Below are 20884 nucleotides of genomic sequence, written 5' to 3' on the forward strand. Positions count from 1 at the left end.
CCGGGCATCGGAGAATGGCTTCGCGATTAGGATAGACATATTCTACTTGTCTTACTTGGTTATTTCCGCAGGAAATATACATACATTCCTGTTAATTCGAATTCTATAGACATATAGTATTAGGTTGGCTTGAATAGGCGAGCAAAGCATCGAAAGAACTTTGCGAGTATAATAAATCCTGCTAACCAGTAAATTAGATAAATCAACATCAACAACATACTCAGTATAATCCCACAAGTGGAGTCTAGGAAGGATAATGTATACGCAGATCTTACCCCTACCTGGCGAGATAGAGAGGTTGTTTCCAATAGACCCTCAGCTCAAGAAAAGGTGAAAAGAGAGAAATGAAGAAGATAAAAAGAAAGAGGAAGAAGAAAGAAAGAATAGGGGGACAAGAGACGATAAGGAAAGGGGAAAAAGACAACAACAACAACAACAACAACAACAACAACAACAACAACAAGTAAAAGAAAAAAAAATAGCATCAAATAGTAACAAACTGGAATAAATTAGATAAATCAAGTAATTAAATCAACCGGAAGAACACAATAAGAAAGACATTATTCCCACAACCCCAGAATATTCATCTCATGAATTCTTCCTAAGTGTTTGCGTGTTTGTGTTGCACCTTTGAATTTCTTGCTTGTTTAGTAATTTTGCAGTAATTTTAGCAGTAAAAATCACAATCATCTTCTTCACACCACTTGAGCAGTAAACTTACAAGTAGTTTAGATTGGACGAGAGTTAATCATAAATACTCGCGGGACGATACTTTCTCATTGCTTTATTACTTGTCGACCGGGTATACTTGCGTGTGCGTTTGGACCCAATACACATATACTTGTGTATGTGTTTGGCCTCTAACAACTATAATTTTAAGTTCAGTTTTTGTTTTTGTTTTTTTTTTTTTTTTTTTTTTTTTTGTATAGGTAATGCCATTCATCTTTAGAGAGAAAAACCGAAATTATCTTCGATTTGACCAAGACAAGTCATTCACATAGTTTAGTATAAAGAAAGCACAAGGTTCTTGTAACCTAACGCTAATAGGAATGAACGTTCGCCAGATTTCAACAATTAATTCCTCTCCTTCCTTCCTGGAAATTTAAATATTCTAAAACAAAAATGTCAACTTTAGATCATGTGTTGTATCCTCTATTTAAGGGGAAAGAACGACAGATAGAAAACTTAAATAATATTCAGACTCCCGACTAAATAAATCAGTATTCAGTAATACACTGTCATGCATGCACAAGACCTTGCGTGACACGGAGCAGCACCTATCTTCCTGACACCTGTAATCAAATTTCAACCCCTAGCCACAACTGTGAATTTTTTCCCACTCGGTAGTACGACATTCACATTGGGATCAATTAAATTCAAATTCACATCAATAAAAGTTTGACATTGATAATAAAACACTTCTTAATAAAGATGACTTCATATCTGATACTTCAATTAAATTTTTAATTAAGAATAAAGGTCTTATTACTACACCACAATCCTATTAGTTAGACTCTAAACTGACATATTACATTAATATCTGCATATAAGTATTTAAAAGATTCATGATCTACATATTGTCATGAACCGAACTATATATTACGGCCTTATAGGTTTTTTTTAAGATTAAAGGAGTGTCGAATACCGTTCCATACGAATTAGTCGATTAATTTTGGATCAAACATACATATCTAGCAGTAAGTGTTGGGTTTAAAACGTATATTTCTTCTATTCCGTTTTATATGATTAGTATTATTTTTTGGAGATAAGAGCTTTTTTCACTCAAATTCTTCAAACATGCTAAGTATTTTGAATTCTTAAAAATAGTGATCAATAGTACCTTTACTTAAATTTTGGATATGAAATTTAGTTTAAAAAAAGAATTAATGATCAAAAGCAAATTAAATTGACTATCACGGATTTGACATTGTACAAAAAACTTTATAAGCATTCTTTTTTGGAAGATCACTAGATATGCAAAAGATATCAATTTGTTTTGAATTGCATGACCATCTAATCTAGAGGTTAAATTATTACGGGTGATGCATTTTTTTTTAAACTATATTTACCATGTCCCTTAGGTATGAGCCCAATTCTTTTTTACGGACTCCAAATATAGAAATATTTTCTAATAATGAATGGTGGCCAAACTTAATTAATTCAGTACATTTGTGTGTCAGGAGCGAATGTAGCATTATAGAATGAGTTCAATTGAATCGATAACTTTTAACGCGGAGCATAAATTTGTGTGTAAAAATTCATTAAATTATAACAAATAATAAAAATAAACCCATAACTTTGAAAATATAACGGGTTCAATAGTAAGATGTCATTTTGATTGGGATAATAAGTTATCCCAGAATTATAATGACGGAATTATAATAGAAAATCAAATAGTGATAAATTATTTAGTGGATATTTTTATTGGGAGGTGTTTGATTCATTGGACTAAAAATGAAATATACATGATATAATATAAATTATGTGTTTGGTGAATACGAGATTAGTCGGGATAAACATTTATTTTTAATTTTAATCATAAAATTTCAAAAGATTTTGAGGAAGAACCTTGAAAAAGGACATCTTTATCATTATAGTATTTTGTCCTTGGATTAAGTAATATCGGGATGTCTATCCCACTCTTAATGTGGGATAGAATAATATCACAATTTGGTATAAATTAATCCTAAGATTGTTAATTTCGAATTCAAAAATCCAAATAAATGAGGGATAAAATAATACCCGAATTATTATCTCTTATCTTACCAACCAAACCACCTCTAAAAACCTTAATAAGGTTAAACCTAAAAAGTTTGAGTTTTGGACCGTTTCTGCTGTCTCTTATGATATCAAACTTACATTGTTAGAGAGCAACGATTCACTTAATATATTCTTTGACAAAATCCTTGCCCAGCTTAACTAAAACTTCATTGGTAATTAAGACTTGCTCAACACTATAAACCTAAACATCATAGAAAAAGGGAAGAAAGAAAAAACTTTGCAACTATATACAGGTTATACATGCTCATAAGCTTTGACTTGGAACGAGAGTTTATTAGAAGACCGACAAGAATTATGATGGAGTGGTAACTGGTAAGTACTCTTTTATTTTTAATTAAATTTTATGGATTCAAGTCCTGAGTGACTGGGTATAAAGCCGCCTACGTTAGGAGTGCTCTAGCTACCCAACGTGTAAATTTTCTGTGTGAGTCCAAATTTAATCGGACCCCAATATACAGGGGCGGCCCAACAAGCTTTGTGGCCTATAGTCAAACTTTTGTGAGGGGCCTTAATTTTTTTAAAAAAAATATATTTATTTATTTGAAGTCTATTTTTCTAGTGTTTCTTAGATACGAAGTTATTAATAATTTTCTTATAATCAATAACTCCTAATAAGTCTTTTTTAATTGTATATAACTAATTTATTTAATATTTCTTGAGACATTCATAATCTTAGGTAAGATTTTATCAATTTTAATTTCGAAAACTTCTTTCCACTGAAGCGAAGGTAAAAAGAGTTATTAACATTATTTCATAAGCAATATAGGCATTGGAAAAAGAATCAAATCTTTTTATTTGACCGAGTGTATCAATTAAATCGCTATCTTCTAATTGCACTATGTTCCTTAATACTTTTAATTCTGAAAATAAATCTAAACCATCAATATCGCATTGATTATTATGCTTTAAGGAACATTCAAGATTAAGGCAATATTTTTTCAATTTTTTATCATGTAGTGATCTTAATTTTTATCGCTAAATAGAAAACCAAAAATATTTTCATATGCTTCGAATTGTTCAAATCTATTTTGAAATAGCTTTGTCTACTATGTATAAAGTAATCAACTCCAAAGGACTGTTCGAAAGATTTTATTGTTAATATTCTCATCAAATTGTTACTTCCTATATATCACACGTTTCTCACGAAATTCAGATTCGATATTTATTTCAAGTACAATTTTCTTGATAGAAATCATAGCAGATGCAAATCTCTCTTCTCTATACTTGTTAAAGAAAGAAATCAAATTTTTCCACTTCAGAGAACCTTTTCTAAAACTTATACATAGCTTATTAGGTGCAACAAAAAATGAGGCCCCTATAAATGTGGGGCCTAAAGCAGTTGTTTTATTTGATTTATGAAAGGGTCGTCCCTGCCAATACAATGAATAGAAAACAAAAAATATATATATGCTTTGACTTTAGACGAGAGTTCATTAGAGCTAAGTATCTGATTTGAGAACAGATTGAAGGGGTAATAAATGAACAGAAAGGAGGCGTAAAGTTGAATCAATCTGAAACTTCCTTAAGGTCGTCTCCTAACATGTGCGAAGCCCAAACTATGGCGACTGCATCTCCAACTGTTCAGTACCCCTTAGTCTAAACCTTTGCCGCTTTATCATTTATACAATATTGATTATTCAAAAATCATGATAATAATGCATAATTAAATATGGGCCGTCCTATTGAATTTTGTATTTCCCGAGAAGGTTTGTAGTTGTTTCTCCCCAAAGATTGCTTAAAGAACAATCAAATATCCCATAATTTCCTTCCTCGGGATCGTTTATTTCTTAGAATAGTAGAGATAATTCAGGTTCGAAGTGGCAAAAACGACGCGTTTATGCAGCAAGTGGAGTACAAGAGAATTGAATAAATCAAATATGCAGGGCATTTTCGGGTAAAACTAATAGTCTGAACCAACTGAATATTCTTAGGTTATTGGTATCGAGTTATTGGATTAGTGGTTCAGTAACAATTTAGTATTATTTAGCTATTGGATTATCGATTCGGGATTTGATTTGTTCAATTTTATCAATAATTTAACAGATAACCCAATAAGCTTTACTAAAATTACAATTTTACCTTAGATATATAACGCCAAGACCTTCAGAGATTAGTATATGTGGTTATTACGTGTAAGTTGGCTGAAGAGTAGGCAGAGATGCTTACAACAACAACAACAAAAAAAAAACTCAATTGAATCCCACAAGTGGGGTTTGGGGACAGTAGTATGTACACAGACCTTATCCTTATCTTGCGATGGTAGAGAGGCTATTTCTGGTAGGCCCTCGGCTCAAAAGAAAGATGAAAAACAGAACAACAAATAGTAATAGAAATCTATGACTATGAAAATATAAGATTAACACTAGTACTACTGGTATGGATAAGAAAAACGCTCGACTATTTAACCTTCTACCCAAATCCTCGACCACCACACCCTCTTATAGAAGGTCATGTCCTCGGTGAGCTGAAGCATCACCATATCTTGCCTAGTCACGTCTCAACAATATTTATTTGGTCTACCTCTACCTCTCCTAAGAACCACCAAAGCCAACCTCTCGCACTTCGTCACTGGGGTATTAGGACCGAAAAAGGTTAGGTGTCATGCGGAAGCTAGCAGAGCAAACCTTGAACAACGATAAATCATGCAACAAAGAGAGATATACCAAATTTACTATATAAAAAAGAGTACAAAATATCGAGAGAACAACCTCACGAAGAGGTAAACACAAGTGACACACTAACACTTATCCTGTAAAGTTCTCCCGCTAAACACGACTCTCAAACCCCATATGGCTATATTGTAAATGCTACTGAATGAGAAGGTCGGATCTTCAATATATAGAACTCCAAACCTTTTCCTACAAGAAAAGGGACTATCCAAATATGGAAGAATTATATTTTCCTTCTAGGAAAAGAAAAACCCAATTATGGTAAATATGTTGTCATTTCCTTCATGAGATAGGAAAACCAATTATGGTAAGAAAATCTGGACAAACACCTACCAATTCTCCCACTTGGCCTGAATTTTCTGATAAAATAAACTTGATCCACCTTCCTTACATATCCTTCAACATGTTGCATCTCCAAATCTCCACCACAAAGTTTGTCTCAACGTGCGTACCTCGCCGGTCAAATTTCTCAGACAAAAATTATGATTATCATCAAATAGGTTGCGGCTAGAACTAAACTCGCCAAGATGAACCTGTCTTGAACCTCGCTCTGATACCACTTGTTAGGACTAAAAAAAGGTCAGGTGTCATGCGGAAGCTAGCAGAGCAAACCTTGAACAACAATAAATCATACAACAAAGAGAAATATACCAAAGGAGACACAAATATGTAACGTGGTTCGATCAATTGATCTACATCCACAGCGGAGATGAGCAGTCCACTATATAAAAAAGAGTAAAAAAATATCGAGAGAACAACCTTACGAAGAGGCAAACACAAGTGACACATTAACACTTGTCCTGTAAAGTTCTCCTCCTAAACACGACTCTCAAACCCCATATGGTTACATTGTGAATGCTACAGAATGAGAAGGACGGATCTTCAATTTATAGAACTCCAAACCTTTTTCTACAAGAAAAGAGACTAGCCAAATATGGAAGAATTATATTTTGCTTCTAGGAAAATAAAAACTCAATTATGATAAATATATTGTCCTTTCCTTCATGAGATAGGAAAACCAATTATGATAAGAAAATCTGGACAAACACCTAACATAGGGTATATGTGCTTCTCCTCTTTACATGCCCAAATCATCTTAACATTGCTTCTCGCATCTTGCCCTCCATAAGGGTCACGCCCATATTGTCCCAAATAACTTCATCCTTAATCTCATCTATCCTGGTATGCTCGAACATCCATCTCAATATTCTCATCTCTATTGCATTCATCTTATGGATATGGGAGTTCTTGACTGGCCAACACTCTATCCCATACAATATAGTCGTCTAATCATCGCTCTGTGTAACTTACCTTTAAGTTTTGGTGGCACATTCTTATCACATAAAATACCGAAAGCGAGCCTCAATTTCGTCTACCCCGCTCCGAAACAATGTATGACATCCTTGTCAATCTTCCCATTTTCTTGGTTCACTGACCCAAGGTACTTGAAACTTCCTCTCTTAGGGATGACTTATGTGTCAAGCTTCACGTCTTTGTCCGCTTTATTAGTCACATCACTGAACTTGCACTCTAAGTATTTTATCTTGGTCCTTCTTAACTTGAAACCTTTAGACTCCAAGGTCTTCATCCAAACATCCAACCTCGCATTAACACCACCTCACGTCTCATCAATTAGTACAATGTCATTTGCAAATAACATGCACCATGGCACCTCCCCTTGAATGTGACGCATTAGTGCATTTATTGCCAAGGCAAATAAAAATAGGCTGATAGATGATCCTTGGTGCAACCCCATCACAACTGAAAAATTTTCTGATTCTCCTCCTACTGACCTCACCTGAGTCTTAGCTCCATCATACATGTCCTTAATCCTCGTAATGTATGCAATAACACCTCTAACCTCTAAACATCTCCACATAACCTCCCTCGAAACTTTGTCGTATGCCTTTTCTAAGTCGATAAACATCATATGTAAGTCCCTCTTCCTCTCCCTGTACTGCTCCATCAATCCCCGAACAAGGTGAATAGCTTTCTTAGTTGAATGCCCTGGCATGAATCCAAACTTGTTCTCGAAAATAGACATACTACTCCTCACCCTCAACCCCACCATCATCTCCCAAACTCTCATAGTATGACTTAGTAGCTGATACCTCTTATAGTTATTATAGTTTTTTATATCACCATTGTTCTTATAAAAAAGGATCATCGTATTCCAAACTCCATTCCTCAGGCATCTTCTCCTTCCTAAAAATGATACTGAATAATCCAGTGAGCCACTCCAAGCCTGCCTTCCCCCCCCCCCCCCCCGTTTTTCAAAATTCCATTAGAATTTTATATGGCCATGTCGCTCTTCCCCTGCTCATCCTTCGAATATCCCTCTCGATCTCTTCAACTCTTATACGCCTACAATACTCAAAGTTTTCACGACTCTCAGAGTGCTCCAAATTACCCAATACAATGTCTATGTTCCTTTATTATTTCATGTGTTTATGGAAGTATCTCTGCCATCTTCGTCGAATATGTTCCTATTCCATCAAATTTGTAACACTTTTAGTTTCTATTCTTCTTCGGGACCACCACAATATTGGCTAACCAGTTCGGATATTTGACCCTCCAAATTGACCTAACCTTTAGCAATTTGGAGACTTCATCTTCAATTAATTTATTTCGAAGTGATATGAATTCCTTATCAGTTTGACCAGAAAATAATAATGGTCCATGTTGAGTTTATGACATTACTTCTAATGGTATACCTTTCATGTCAGCATGGGACCAGAAAAATAATTTGCTTTAGCTCGTAAAAGTTCAATAAGTTTACCTTTGATTTGGGGTCGAGTCTCAAGCCCATATAAACCTTTTTTCCAGAAAATAATGAAGAGGATGGTTGCATCTAAATCTTTTCTATCTGACTTGGTGACATTTGGTTCTTCGAGATTTGTTGATCGTATCCGGACCCTCTGGGACCCCTTGTTCAGCTACGTCTGAACTTTTGTTCTGTTGAAATAGTTGAGGGTTCAATAAGGTTTGGTGACCCCTGCTACTTTAATTTCTATTCAGTATTCCCATTTTGGCAAGTTTGTAAGAGTCATTGAGTTGTATTATCAGGCTACTCTTTGCTCTCCTTTAATTTCCCTAATTCTTTACTTATATGAGAATTTTATTACCTGGTATAACATAGATGGTACTGCATCCATATAGTGAATCCATGATCTTCCCGTGATGATATTACAGGCCATCTCTCCAGCTATCACCTGGAATGGGTATCGTTGATTACACCTTTTGGGAAGGTTGCAAGGTAATTTTCCTGTGCATTATTTTGTTATAGTTGTTGAATCCCAAAAAGTAGAGGCACCTTCGGAACGATCTTTTTCATTAGATAAATCTCTACGACACGTAATTGGCTTACATTTATGGAGCAACGTGGGTCAATAAAAATACATTTAACATCAGCATTCAAAACTTTTAATATGATTACCAGTGCATCATGATGCAGAAATATTAGGCCATCTGTATCCTCATCGCCAAAAGTAATTTTATCCCTGATTAATATTTTTGTGCTCCATTTTTCATGTGTGATTGACACATTGGAATACTTTTTAGCAGTTGCGTATGTGGCGCCGCTTACCTTTGCTCATTAGGAGATGACATAAATTGTGCGTTTGAGCGATAGAGCTAGGGGTGGCTCTTCATATTTTTGATTCTTAAAGAAGGTTTGATTCCCCTTATCGATTAATAGTTCCTTGAGATATTCCTTCTTGATGAGATATGCCAGATCATGCTATAAAGCCTTACAATTTACGGTCTTATGTCGGTCATAATTGTGATTGTCACACCAAAATTCATGACTTTTTTTTCTAGAATCTGTTCTCATATCTTTGGGCCATATAACTTTGTCTCCTACTTCTCTCGTTGCAACTACTAGCTCGAAAGGGCTAACACTAAAGTTGTAATTAACAAGATTTGGCACAATTGCTCATTTACTTTCTCGTGACGATACAACATTATTCTTTTGGTTAGTACCTCTATTATCCCGGCCTATTTCCAATCTCGGCTCATCTCAGATTCTTGCCAAGAACTACTAACTCTTTGAATTTCTTCGATCAGACTCTACTCTCTATGTGTTGTCTCTGATTGATCATTGTAGTATTGTCTCCCTATCCTACTGTTAGATTTGACTGGTAGCGGATTATCTTCTTTCCTGTCAGAGTTTGGTACTATATTGATAATATACGTCTCTCCAGTCCATTGTGGAGAATCCTTGGAGGCTGCCCTTTAACATCCTAGTAGCCTCCAAACTGATTTCATTCACATTATTGGCAAAAGTCAACACAACCTAGTTATGACTCTATTAACAACATCATTATTTTGAAATTAGTCTAAAGTCTCAGAGTATCTCTGTGCATCTTTGCTGAATTTTGAAGATATATTTGATCCACTTTCTTACTTTTTGGGCTTTGGTGTGTGCCTTAATGCAGGAATCTACAAGTTCTACAAAAGAACAAATTTAGTTTTCAAGCAAGAGTGAATACTGGGTTAATGCTCCCTTTGTGAGCATTTCTCCAAACACTTCGACCAGCACCGACTTGATTTTTTATTTTGTCAAGTCATTTCCTTTGATTTCACTAGTGTAGGTCATGACATGATTCCGAGGAGCTGAAGTCCCATCAAATTTGGCAAGCATTAGCATCCTGAACTTCTTGGGTATAGGCAGGGAAGCAGGTCACGACTTTCAAGGTTGTTGAGAGTATCTTTCTATATTTATCCCTTTGAGCGTTGGGTGGAGCCCCCAGTATTCTTCAATCCCTTGTTCTGCTCTCTGTTTCAACAAAGCTTCCTGCAAAGACAAAATAAAACATTACAGTTCTAAAGTACTAGTGGTACCGATACCTTGTCCAGTGTTACCGGTTCCCACACCTCTAGACCACAATTCTTTGGTAACTTTGGAACTCTGTAGTGCGTCATTTGTTGTTCCTTTATCCAGTTCTACCGTTAGAGATGCAGGTGATCCTGTGTTTCATGTTCCTAGCTAGAGCCAATATTACCACACTGATCTACTTGTTCCAAGCATGTTGTTGAATTTACCTAAGTCCAATTGAATCCTTTCATCCTCTTCATTTGCAGTTCTTTGGGTTGGTGTTAATGTTGATTTCGTTGGGATTGATATGAATTTTGTGATGATGATAACCTACTTTTATTTTCAGCCATGATGTGTCACAAACAATAAAGAGAAAATCAATCAAAGGATCAGAAAAACTTTGGAATAATTATGCAGTTGCTTGGGCCCCACGATGGGCGCAAACTATTTAACCTAAAATCTATTTCATAGGCTAAGCAATATAACTTATATTTTTATGCCACAACCAATTAAACCAAAATATCTGTCACGACCCAAACTGATGGGTCGCGACGGGTGCCGGAGTCCTACCTGTCAAACACCCCTAAACATGTGTCTAAGCTATAAACCTGAATAATATTTGTTGAATTACGAGAATAATGTACATAAAAGAAATCTACCCAAAAAGGCATATATACATGTACGTACAACATACGTAGGGCGAGCCGACAAGGCTATAATAGACAACTATACATCTCAAAACTGGAAGCCGGCAAGGCCACATACTATCCAACTAGACATACTGTCTACAGACCTCTAATAGAAACATAACTGTACAAAGATGGGACTGAGCCACGTCATACCCATATATATACAAACGTATCGTATCAAAATCAAAAGCAGCTCCGGATTAAGTGGAGCACGCCAACTCTCGCTGATCAGGAATCCTAAGAAAGGGGATTGTCAGCTTGCCTACCTGCACCTGTGAGCATGAAACACAGGCCCCGTGAAATAGGGCGTCAGTACGAAAAATGTACTGAGTATGTAAGGCATGAAAATTAGTACGTAAAAGACATAGATGAAACATGGAATATAGAAACACATCTTTAAATTTGAATAACTTTGTAAAATTCTGAAACGTTTATAATGGCATGCACGTGCGTATAAATATCGTGCCATGCATAGGTATGGGTGTACATAATATCATCAAGCTGATAAGGGCATCCCATCATATCGTCTCGGCCACTGTGGGCAACATCATCAACATATACCAGCTGATCAGGTGGTGGTGCGTATATAACGCCGTAACCTTTTCCCATATCCCATATACATATATTTACATATATACGCGTATATAACGCCATCTGGTCACGGGTCAATGCACATGTATAATTGAGTGAAATACATTAAAAATACGTAATAATCTCAATATTCCTTCCGAATAAACTTCTTCAACTGTGTACTATTTTGAGACCCATGAACAGAAGATAGTAAAAATATTCTCATGGGGAATCAAGAATATAGACACCCCTAATATCTCTATGAATAGAGTAATTTATGGAAACTGTGTGTTTGCTCGTTTCTTCAGTATAATTTGGACCATGCCAAAAGAAAGAAGGTCGGGCCTTATCATACCTGGAGTAGGAAAAATTCCATGTACTATTCTTGACGAAGATTGCACAGTACTCTTCTAGAACCACAAAATTCCACGTTACTACTATTCCAACAAATCCTTTTTGTTAAAGCCTCTTTTTTTGGAACGAAGACTATCTTTTGTGTTTAACGTTTTCTTGAATCTTTAAGAAGGAAATGTTTCTTTCTCATGTATTTGGACTTAAGAATGAATGAAGATAAGACAGTATTTAACCATTTCTTGAATCCTTTTAAGAAGGAAATGTTTTTGATCTTATTTGGACCTAAGAATGAAATGAAGATAAGACTTATTCAAGTCTTATGTTAGTTAGATTTTAATTTGGCTATAGGTAGCCACATGTCATAGATGACTTATAAGTCATTCTTACCCTTATGGAATTTTTGCCACATTTTTGGAGTGAGATTTTCATTAATTATTATCCACTTATTAGTTAACTAGGTAATATTTCATTACCCGGTAATTAATCAATTACCCGCATAATTTAAAAATTATCATAAATTACTTAAAAATTCTATTTATTTTTTAAAATGCTTCATATATACTTTATATATTATACTACCAAGGTCATATGGTACCTTGCATAGTACTAGTTCATAATTATCGGGTATTATTGCTCGACCTGTATTTTATTCCAAATTGGCCACTTGTAACGAAACTCATTTTCTTTAATCCGTGTACCCCTTTATCCTTCATAATGCTTATTTATCGCTTGTTATAAATAGCGTAAGTACATTAACGTCAAGATGATCTCATCCCCGAGTCTACGTCGTTAACCGAAAACGAAACTTTTAACGTACGAAATCGCAAGATGTAACATCTTTCCCCCTTAGAAACATTCGTCCTCGAATGTTCAACTCCCCATGATCTATATAACTTTGGCAAGGTCGCCTCTGTAACAACACCACTACTAACTCTCCCCGTAGAAGCTTAATGACCCAACGACACACAGGACCATAATTATGAATACCGACAATGGCTTCACATGACCAACGACAATATCCAACACAAGAATTTATACATGCACTTTAAGGTTATGACGTCTCAGTCGGACCCTTCTCTAGAGGAAGAAATATGTAGGGATATCTAGACTTCATGTCTTCCTCGACCTCCCAAGTCATTTCTTCCACATTGTTGTTCCTCCAAAGTACTTTCACGGAGGCTATCTCCTTATTCCATAGCTTGCGTATTTGTCGGTCTACAATGGCAACTGGAATTTTCTCATATGACAAGTCCTCTGTAATCTGTACATCATTCGTGGGTACCACTCGGGTAGGATCGTCAATGCACTTCCATAACATAGATACGTGAAAAATCGGATGGCCAGACTCTAGCTCCGAGGGCAATTCTAACTCATAAGCTACTTGGTCCACTCTCCGAATGATCCTATAAGGCCCAATATACAGTGGGTTAAGTTTGCCTTTCTTGCCAAACTTCATCACACCCTTCATAGGTGACACATTTAAGAATACCCAGTCATCAACCCCGAACTCTAAATCTCATCGCCGCACATCGGAATATGACTTTTCCTTTTTTAGGGCTTGCTAAACCAGGTCTAGCCCATATAATCCATATTCTCTAACATCAAACCACCCTATAGGCGACCTACACTTCCGTCCGTAAAGAGCTTCGTATGGAGCCATCTGAATGCTGGAATGGTAACTATTATTATATGCAAACTCAGTAAGTGGCAGATGATCATCCCAGCTACCCTTGAAGTCTACTACACAAGTTCGTAACATATCCTCCAGTGTATGAATAGTACGCTCAGCCTGCCCGTCTCTCTGGGGATGAAATGTTGTACTAAGACTTACTTGAGTCCCCAATCATTTTTGGAAGGACCTCCAGAAGTTAGTTGTAAATTGAGCTCCTCTATCCGAGATAAAAGACATAGGGACACCATGCAGTCGTACTATCTCCTTGATATAAAGCCTCGCATAATTTTCTGAGGGATATGTAGTTCTACGGGCAGAAAATGGGCTACTTTGTAAGCCTATCAATAATAACCCATATCGAATCGAACTTACGCTGGGTACGAGGTAAGCCTACGATGAAGTTCATATTGATTACTTCCCATTTCCAAGTCGGAATCCCCATAGCTTGCAATAACCCATTGGGTTTCTGATGCTCAATTTTTAACCTACTGATAGTTAGGACACTGAGCAACAAACTCTGCTATATTCTTTTTCACTTCGCCCCACCAATACACTTCCCTGATATCATGATACATCTTTGTTGCTCCTGGATGGATAGAATAACGGGAATAGTGAGTTTCTCCCATAACCTGGCGATGCAGCCCTGCAACATTAGGCACACATAATCGTCCTTGATATCTGAGGACTCCATCTTCTGTAATTTCAAATGGCATCTTCTCCTTCTGAAGGGTGGTATCCCTATAATGAACTAACACAAGATCCTCGTACTGGCGTTCCTTTACTTCAATTACTAAAGAGGATGTTGTTGTATCCTGAAGAGTAATCCCAACGTCACCTGAGTCCAGTAACCGAACTCCATGACTAGCTAGCTGATGAACCTCATGGGCTATTCCCCTCTTTTCTGGCTATAAATACGATAGGCTACTCATAGATCTACGGCTGAGGGCGTTAGTTACTATGTTTGCCTTCCCCGGATGGTATAAAATATCAACGTCATAGTCTTTAAGTAGCTCTAACCATCTCCTTTGACATAGATTCAATTCCTTTTGCTTGAAGATGTACCGGAGGCTCTTTGATCCACATAGACATCAACATGAATGCCATACAAGTAGTGCCTCCACATCTTTAGTGTATGAATCACCGCGGCTAACTCTAAATCATGGGTCGGGTAGTTCTTCTCGTGCTTTCTTAGTTGTCTAGAAGCATAAGACACAACCTTACCATGCTGCATCAGTACACAACCCAATCCAATGGCTGAAGGGTCGCAATAAATAACATAACCATCGGTCCCTTCTGGGAGTGTTAGAACCGGTGTTGAAGTTAATCTGTCCTTTAATGCCTGGGAACTCTGTTTGCAAGCATCGGTCCATTAGAACTTGGATCCCTTCTGGGTTAACTTTTATGGGTATTCTAATCTTTCACAATTCATGAAATTCCCCTTTTCAAAGGCCCAAACTTCATCCTTTATTTATCACAACTACGCCCTTACTCCATTACCAGGGCAGTATTTCATCTATTCCAAATGTTACTAGTCTTAGACTCCTTTGAGTTCATTTAGGCTATACTGAGTCTTCAATAACTTAGAGAAACCATCAGCTCTCTTATGAGCTTAACCTCAAGGACTTATCCATTCTCGTCACATTTTTGCTCATCTTTTCTTATCTTTCCTCGTGTCTTCCTAAAACCTTGTCGCTCCACCATACTTTAACTTACGACCTACACATATCTATTTATACTTGTTCGCAACCTTCCTTCAACTTACTTGCATCATATATTTCCTTATGTTATTTTGGATCATCAAGCGAGACACCACATACCACTTTGGTCAAAGATTCTAAAAGAGAAAAAAATTTCGTTACAGGTTTCCTGTAATAGCCTGCCAAACGAAGAAGCTACGAACCTCTATCGGTGTTGTGGGTCTAGGCCAAGTCTTTACTGCCTTAATCTTTTGTGTATCCACCCGGATGCCTTCACCCGAAATGATATGCCCAAGGAAAGCTACAGAGTTCAATCAGAATTCACATTTAGAGAGTTTTGCATACAACTTCCCTTTTTGTAGAACTCTGAGCACCGTACGCAAGTGATCTGCATGCTCAACCTTTGAACGAGAATATACCAATATAGATATCATCGATAAATACAATTATGAACAGATCTAAAAAGAGCATGAACTGACGGTTTATCAAATCCATAATGTTGGGGCATTTGTCAAACCGAATGACATAACACAAAACTCAAAGTGCTCGTATCTAGTCCTGAATGCTGTCTTTAGAATATCTTCCTTCTTAACCCTTACTTGATGGTGTCCGAACCTCAAGTCTATCTTTGAAAAACACTTGGCACCTTGAAATTGATCAAACAAATCATCAATCCTCGGGAGTGGGGTACTTATTATTGATCTTTACCTTATCCTACTGTCTATAATAAATACATATCCGTAAGGAACCATCTTTCTTCCTCAAAAATAACATAGGTGCTCCCCATGGTAATGTACTAGGCCTAATAAAACCTTTTTCAAGTAGATCCTTTAGTTATTCCTTCAACTCTTTTAGTTCTGTGGGGGACATTCTATAGGGAGGAATAGATATTGGATGCGTATCCGGTAGTAGGTCAATAACAACTCAATTTCTCACTCTGGCGGAAGATCCTAAAGTTCATCGGGGGAAACATCGGGAAACTCCTTAGCCACAGGAAAGGACTGTGGTTGGTAACTCTACTTCCACATCCCAAACCCGGACTCAGTGATAATTATGGTCCTTTCTGATCATCTTTCTTGACTTGAGATTAGGAGATAAATTTACCTCTTGGCGATGCCGTATCACCTTTCCATTCTAAAACAGGCTCCCATAGGAACTGAAATCAAACCACCTTTGATCTACACTTGATTTTAGCATAACAAAAGGCCAACCAATCCATACCTATTATGATATCAAGTTCTACCCAACCGAACACCGCGTATCTTATCCTTGTTTATTATCAAATCTATCACGGGCCATTTCGGGCCATATCCATATATATAGGTAACAATATTAAAATATAACTTGCACGAATAATTTACAAAAAGGTTTATATACATAGGGGTCGACTAGGCCGTAGACATGTCATACCCAAACTATATACAGGATAATGTGTGCAAAACCTCTAAGTAGGCATAACCACAATATATATACAAGTCGGGACGGGGCTTCCTACGTCCTCATAAAACAACCTAAGACATTTAGAACCCTAACTTGGTAATATTCCAAGAAGAGATAGAACTCACCAACCAAAAACTAACACTTGGAGGAAGTCTACAGCAGAGGGTCCTTGCCTCGTCCTATATAAGAACCTCGATCGAACACACTTCAGAGAAGAATCTTTATGTCCTTATCAGTTACCTTCCTCCTCTTGGCCCGGCTACTATCTTCTTCCTCTACGTATCCCATAACATACACCAATGAACCTTGATTGACGAACTCCCAAGACTGTGGACTATCCAGAACCTCAGAAGAGCTGGTGTCTGCAAATATCTTGACATAGTTTTGAGCCTGAGGGAATCCCGGTTGTGCCAATCCATGCACTACTCCTATCATACCCTGGTCAATGGGCTGTGAAACTAAAGACCTTGGTGAGGTTGGAACTCCTCTCACCCCATCTACTACCGGAGTGGTCGAAACAGCTCGAACAAATGACTCAGATGGATCCTTCTCAATAGAACCCATGATTTCCGATGGGTCCGAATCCATAGTATAACTTATATCTCTTTCCAACACCTTTGTAGCCTTCTGACCCGTGCTAGTGGCTGTAGTCTTCGGAGGCATCGCTAAAAACGTAACACATCGTTAGGAATATAAATCCTTATATCGCACAATTTAAGATAAAAAGAGAGGATAACATCTTATATGTCACGTAGCCTCCTATTTATAAGTATGGTGCACAACACACCCATAAACAAGACTCTACTAGACACGGTCTGTAGACAACTCTAGGACAGAACTGCTCTAATACCACTTTTGTCACGACCCAAATCGATGGTCCGCGATGGATAATCGGGTCCTACCTGTCAAACACCACTAAATATGTGTCTAAACTATAAACCTGAATAATATCTGCTGAATTATGAGAATAATGAACATGAAGGAAATCTGCCCAAAAAGGCATATATACATGTACGTACAACATACGTAGGGCGAGCCGACAAGGCTATAATAGACAACTATACATCTCAAAACTGGAAGCCGGCAAGGCCACATACTATCCAACTAGACATACTGTCTACAGACCTCTAATAGAAACATAACTGTACAAAGATGGGACTGAGCCACGTCATACCCATATATATACAAACGTATCGTATCAAAATCAAAAGCAGCTCCGGATTAAGTGGAGCACGCCAACTCTCGCTGATCAGGAATCCTAAGAAAGGGGATTGTCAGCTTGCCTACCTGCACCTGTGAGCATGAAACACAGGCCCCGTGAAATAGGGCGTCAGTAGAAAAATGTACTGAGTATGTAAGGCATGAAAATTAGTACGTAAAAGACATAGATGAAACATGGAATATAGAAACACATCTTTAAATTTGAATAACTTTGTAAAATTCTGAAACGTTTATAATGGCATGCACGTGCGTATAAATATCGTGCCATGCATAGGTATGGGTGTACATAATATCATCAAGCTGATAAGGGCATCCCATCATATCGTCTCGGCCACTGTGGGCAACATCATCAACATATACCAGCTGATCAGGTGGTGGTGCGTATATAACGCCGTAACCTTTTCCCATATCCCATATACATATATTTACATATATACGCGTATATAACGCCATCTGGTCACGGGTCAATGCACATGTATAATTGAGTGAAATACATTAAAAATACGTAATAATCTCAATATTCCTTCCGAATAAACTTCTTCAACTGTGTACTATTTTGAGACCCATGAACAGAAGATAGTAAAAATATTCTCATGGGGAATCAAGAATATAGACACCCCTAATATCTCTATGATAAGACTTATTCAAGTCTTATGTTAGTTAGATTTTAATTTGTCTATAAGTAGCCCATATGGCATAGATGACTTATGAGTCATTCTTAGCCTTGTGGCATTTGTGCCACATTTTTGGAGTGAGAGTTTTGTTAATTGTTATCCACTTATTAATTAACTGGATAATGTATCGTTACCCAGTAATTAAGCAATTACCTGCATAATTTAAAAATTACCACAAATTACTTAAAATTCTATTTATTTTTTAAAATACTTCATATATACTTTATATATTATACTATCGTGGTCATATGGTACCTTGGATGTACTAGTTCATAATTATTGGGCATTATCACTCGACCCGTATTTTATTCTAAATTGGTCACTTTCAACGAAACTCATTTTCTTTAATCTGTGTACCCCTTTATCCTTCATAACACTTATTTATCGCTTGTTATAAATAGCGTAAGTACGTTAACGTCAAGATGATCTCATCCCCGAGTCTACGTCGGTTAACCGAAGACGAAACTTTTAACGTACGAAAATGCAATATGTAACAATATCTAAACCATTGTTGATACGGATATGATGAAACTAATGTAATAAACTTAACAAGCTAAATAGTTGAACAAAATAGACGATGGATAAGAGAAAGAGATTCTTATTGAGTGATCCAAGCCTTGAATTGCTAAAGCAATGAGCACAATAAATCTCCTATAGTTACAATATAATGCGGTGAAGAATTTTTTTTATTAATTCATTACCTCTGATCTATTACATGCTTTCTTCTCAGTTCTTCTTTCATTTTATCTTATCTCTTTCTGTATATATACTCTACCTATACATTTTTCTATTCCATCAAACACTAGTAACTCTATCTATCTAGTCTTCTAACTCTGCAGCAGTTTCTCAATCCAGTCTCTTTCTTTAACACGTGTTTTGCTACTCAAGTATGTTCTCTTCCTCAATCTACACTCTTGCTTAATCAGGCTCAGCATATATGCGGTGGTAGGTATCTTGAGGTCCCATACAACATTGTCTCTAGCCTTCGATATGCAGTATAGCAGGGTAGCTAGTATAGCGATGATAATTTCCCTGCATCTCTTTCCTTTGATTAGTCTGCATCTCATCCAATTCAACACCCCATGTAAGCACTGTTTGGAGAATGCACATTCAAAGAATAGGTGTTGGATGGTCTCCTCTTGTGTTCCACATATTGGGCATCTATCATCTTGGTTTATGCCCATATGGTATAATCTAGCTTTTTTCAGCAATCTTTGGTACATACTGAGCCAGCAAATAAAACTGTGCTTAGGTAGGTTCAATCTGTTCCACACCCATCTTCCCCATGGCCAGACTTCCTTTTCTCCCATTCTACATAGGTAACCCTCCTTAATTATGTACTGTCCATTGGCACTTCCCCAATCATTCTGATTAAATCCAGGAGCAAACATCTCTCTAATCATGCAGATTTTCTTCCAATACCAGCAAGCATCATTGGGGCATTTGTACTGCCACCAGTTATTCCCCTTTAGGTAGATACTGTTGATTCATTTCACCCATAGATTGTCAGATTTTTTAGCAATATTTCATACATTTAGCAATTACAGCTTCATCCCATTTTATTATGTCAGTTATCCCCAGTCCTCCTTTATGTTTAATCCGACACACTAAGTCTCATGCTACTAATGGTGGCTTGTGTGTGACTACTTTCCCATCCCATATGAAATTCCTTGACATAGTTGTTATTCCCTTAAGCACTTATTTTGGTAGTAAGAAAATGGTTGACCAATACCTATGTAGGTGTAGTAGTACTGAATTGACTAGTTGTACTCTCCCTGCATCAGATAGATGCCTTGTACCCCAACTTTAATTCTAACTGCTATCTTATCCATGAGTACCTCATAATCCATTTTAGATATTCTCTTAGCTGATATAGGCACTTCAAAATACCTAAATGGTAGGCTCCCTTTCTGATATCCTGTCATTTCCATCAAATCCTTCTGACTTTAGACTGGCATATTGACACTGAAGATGTTTGACTTGATGGCATTTGTAGATAGGCCTGAGGTATTAGAGAATGTTTTCAGTCCCCTCAATAAAAGAAGCACTGATTGGAAATTTCCCTTATAAATAACAGTACATCATCTGCAAAACACAAATGGTTCAATTTCAAACTCTTACACTTAGTGTGGTACCCAAATCCCTCCCGCTGTGCTACTACATTCATTATTCTCATGAAATATTCCATGCATATGACAAATAGCAATAAGGATATTGGGTCTCCTTGCCTAAGTTCCCTTTCCCCTTTTATTTTCCCATACAGTCCTCTATTGATTGTTGTTGTTTACTGCACTGCAGTTA

At 36.9% G+C, this 20884-nt stretch overlaps 2 protein-coding genes and 1 long non-coding RNA gene across 3 annotated transcripts; 1 reads left to right on the forward strand and 2 right to left on the reverse strand.

The window, feature by feature from the left end:
- Window positions 1–7068: 7068 nt before the first annotated feature.
- Window positions 7069–7521, reverse strand: LOC138887644 (secreted RxLR effector protein 78-like). The gene has a single exon (XM_070169412.1). It carries the CDS (start codon window positions 7519–7521, stop codon window positions 7069–7071), a length of 453 nt encoding a protein of 150 aa, XP_070025513.1.
- Window positions 7522–8110: 589 nt separating this feature from the next.
- On the forward strand, window positions 8111–10519 carry LOC104210430 (uncharacterized). The gene is made up of 2 exons (XR_011405827.1): window positions 8111–8433; window positions 8643–10519. It is a non-coding gene; the product is annotated as an uncharacterized lncRNA (long non-coding RNA).
- Window positions 10520–19410: 8891 nt separating this feature from the next.
- On the reverse strand, window positions 19411–19974 carry LOC138887645 (uncharacterized). The gene has a single exon (XM_070169413.1). The coding sequence runs from the start codon at window positions 19972–19974 to the stop codon at window positions 19411–19413; it is 564 nt and encodes a 187-aa protein (XP_070025514.1).
- Between the last annotated feature and the right edge of the window lie 910 nt (window positions 19975–20884).

This window comes from Nicotiana sylvestris, chromosome 3, assembly GCF_000393655.2.
Source record: "Nicotiana sylvestris chromosome 3, ASM39365v2, whole genome shotgun sequence".
NCBI classification, from domain to species: domain Eukaryota; kingdom Viridiplantae; phylum Streptophyta; class Magnoliopsida; order Solanales; family Solanaceae; genus Nicotiana; species Nicotiana sylvestris.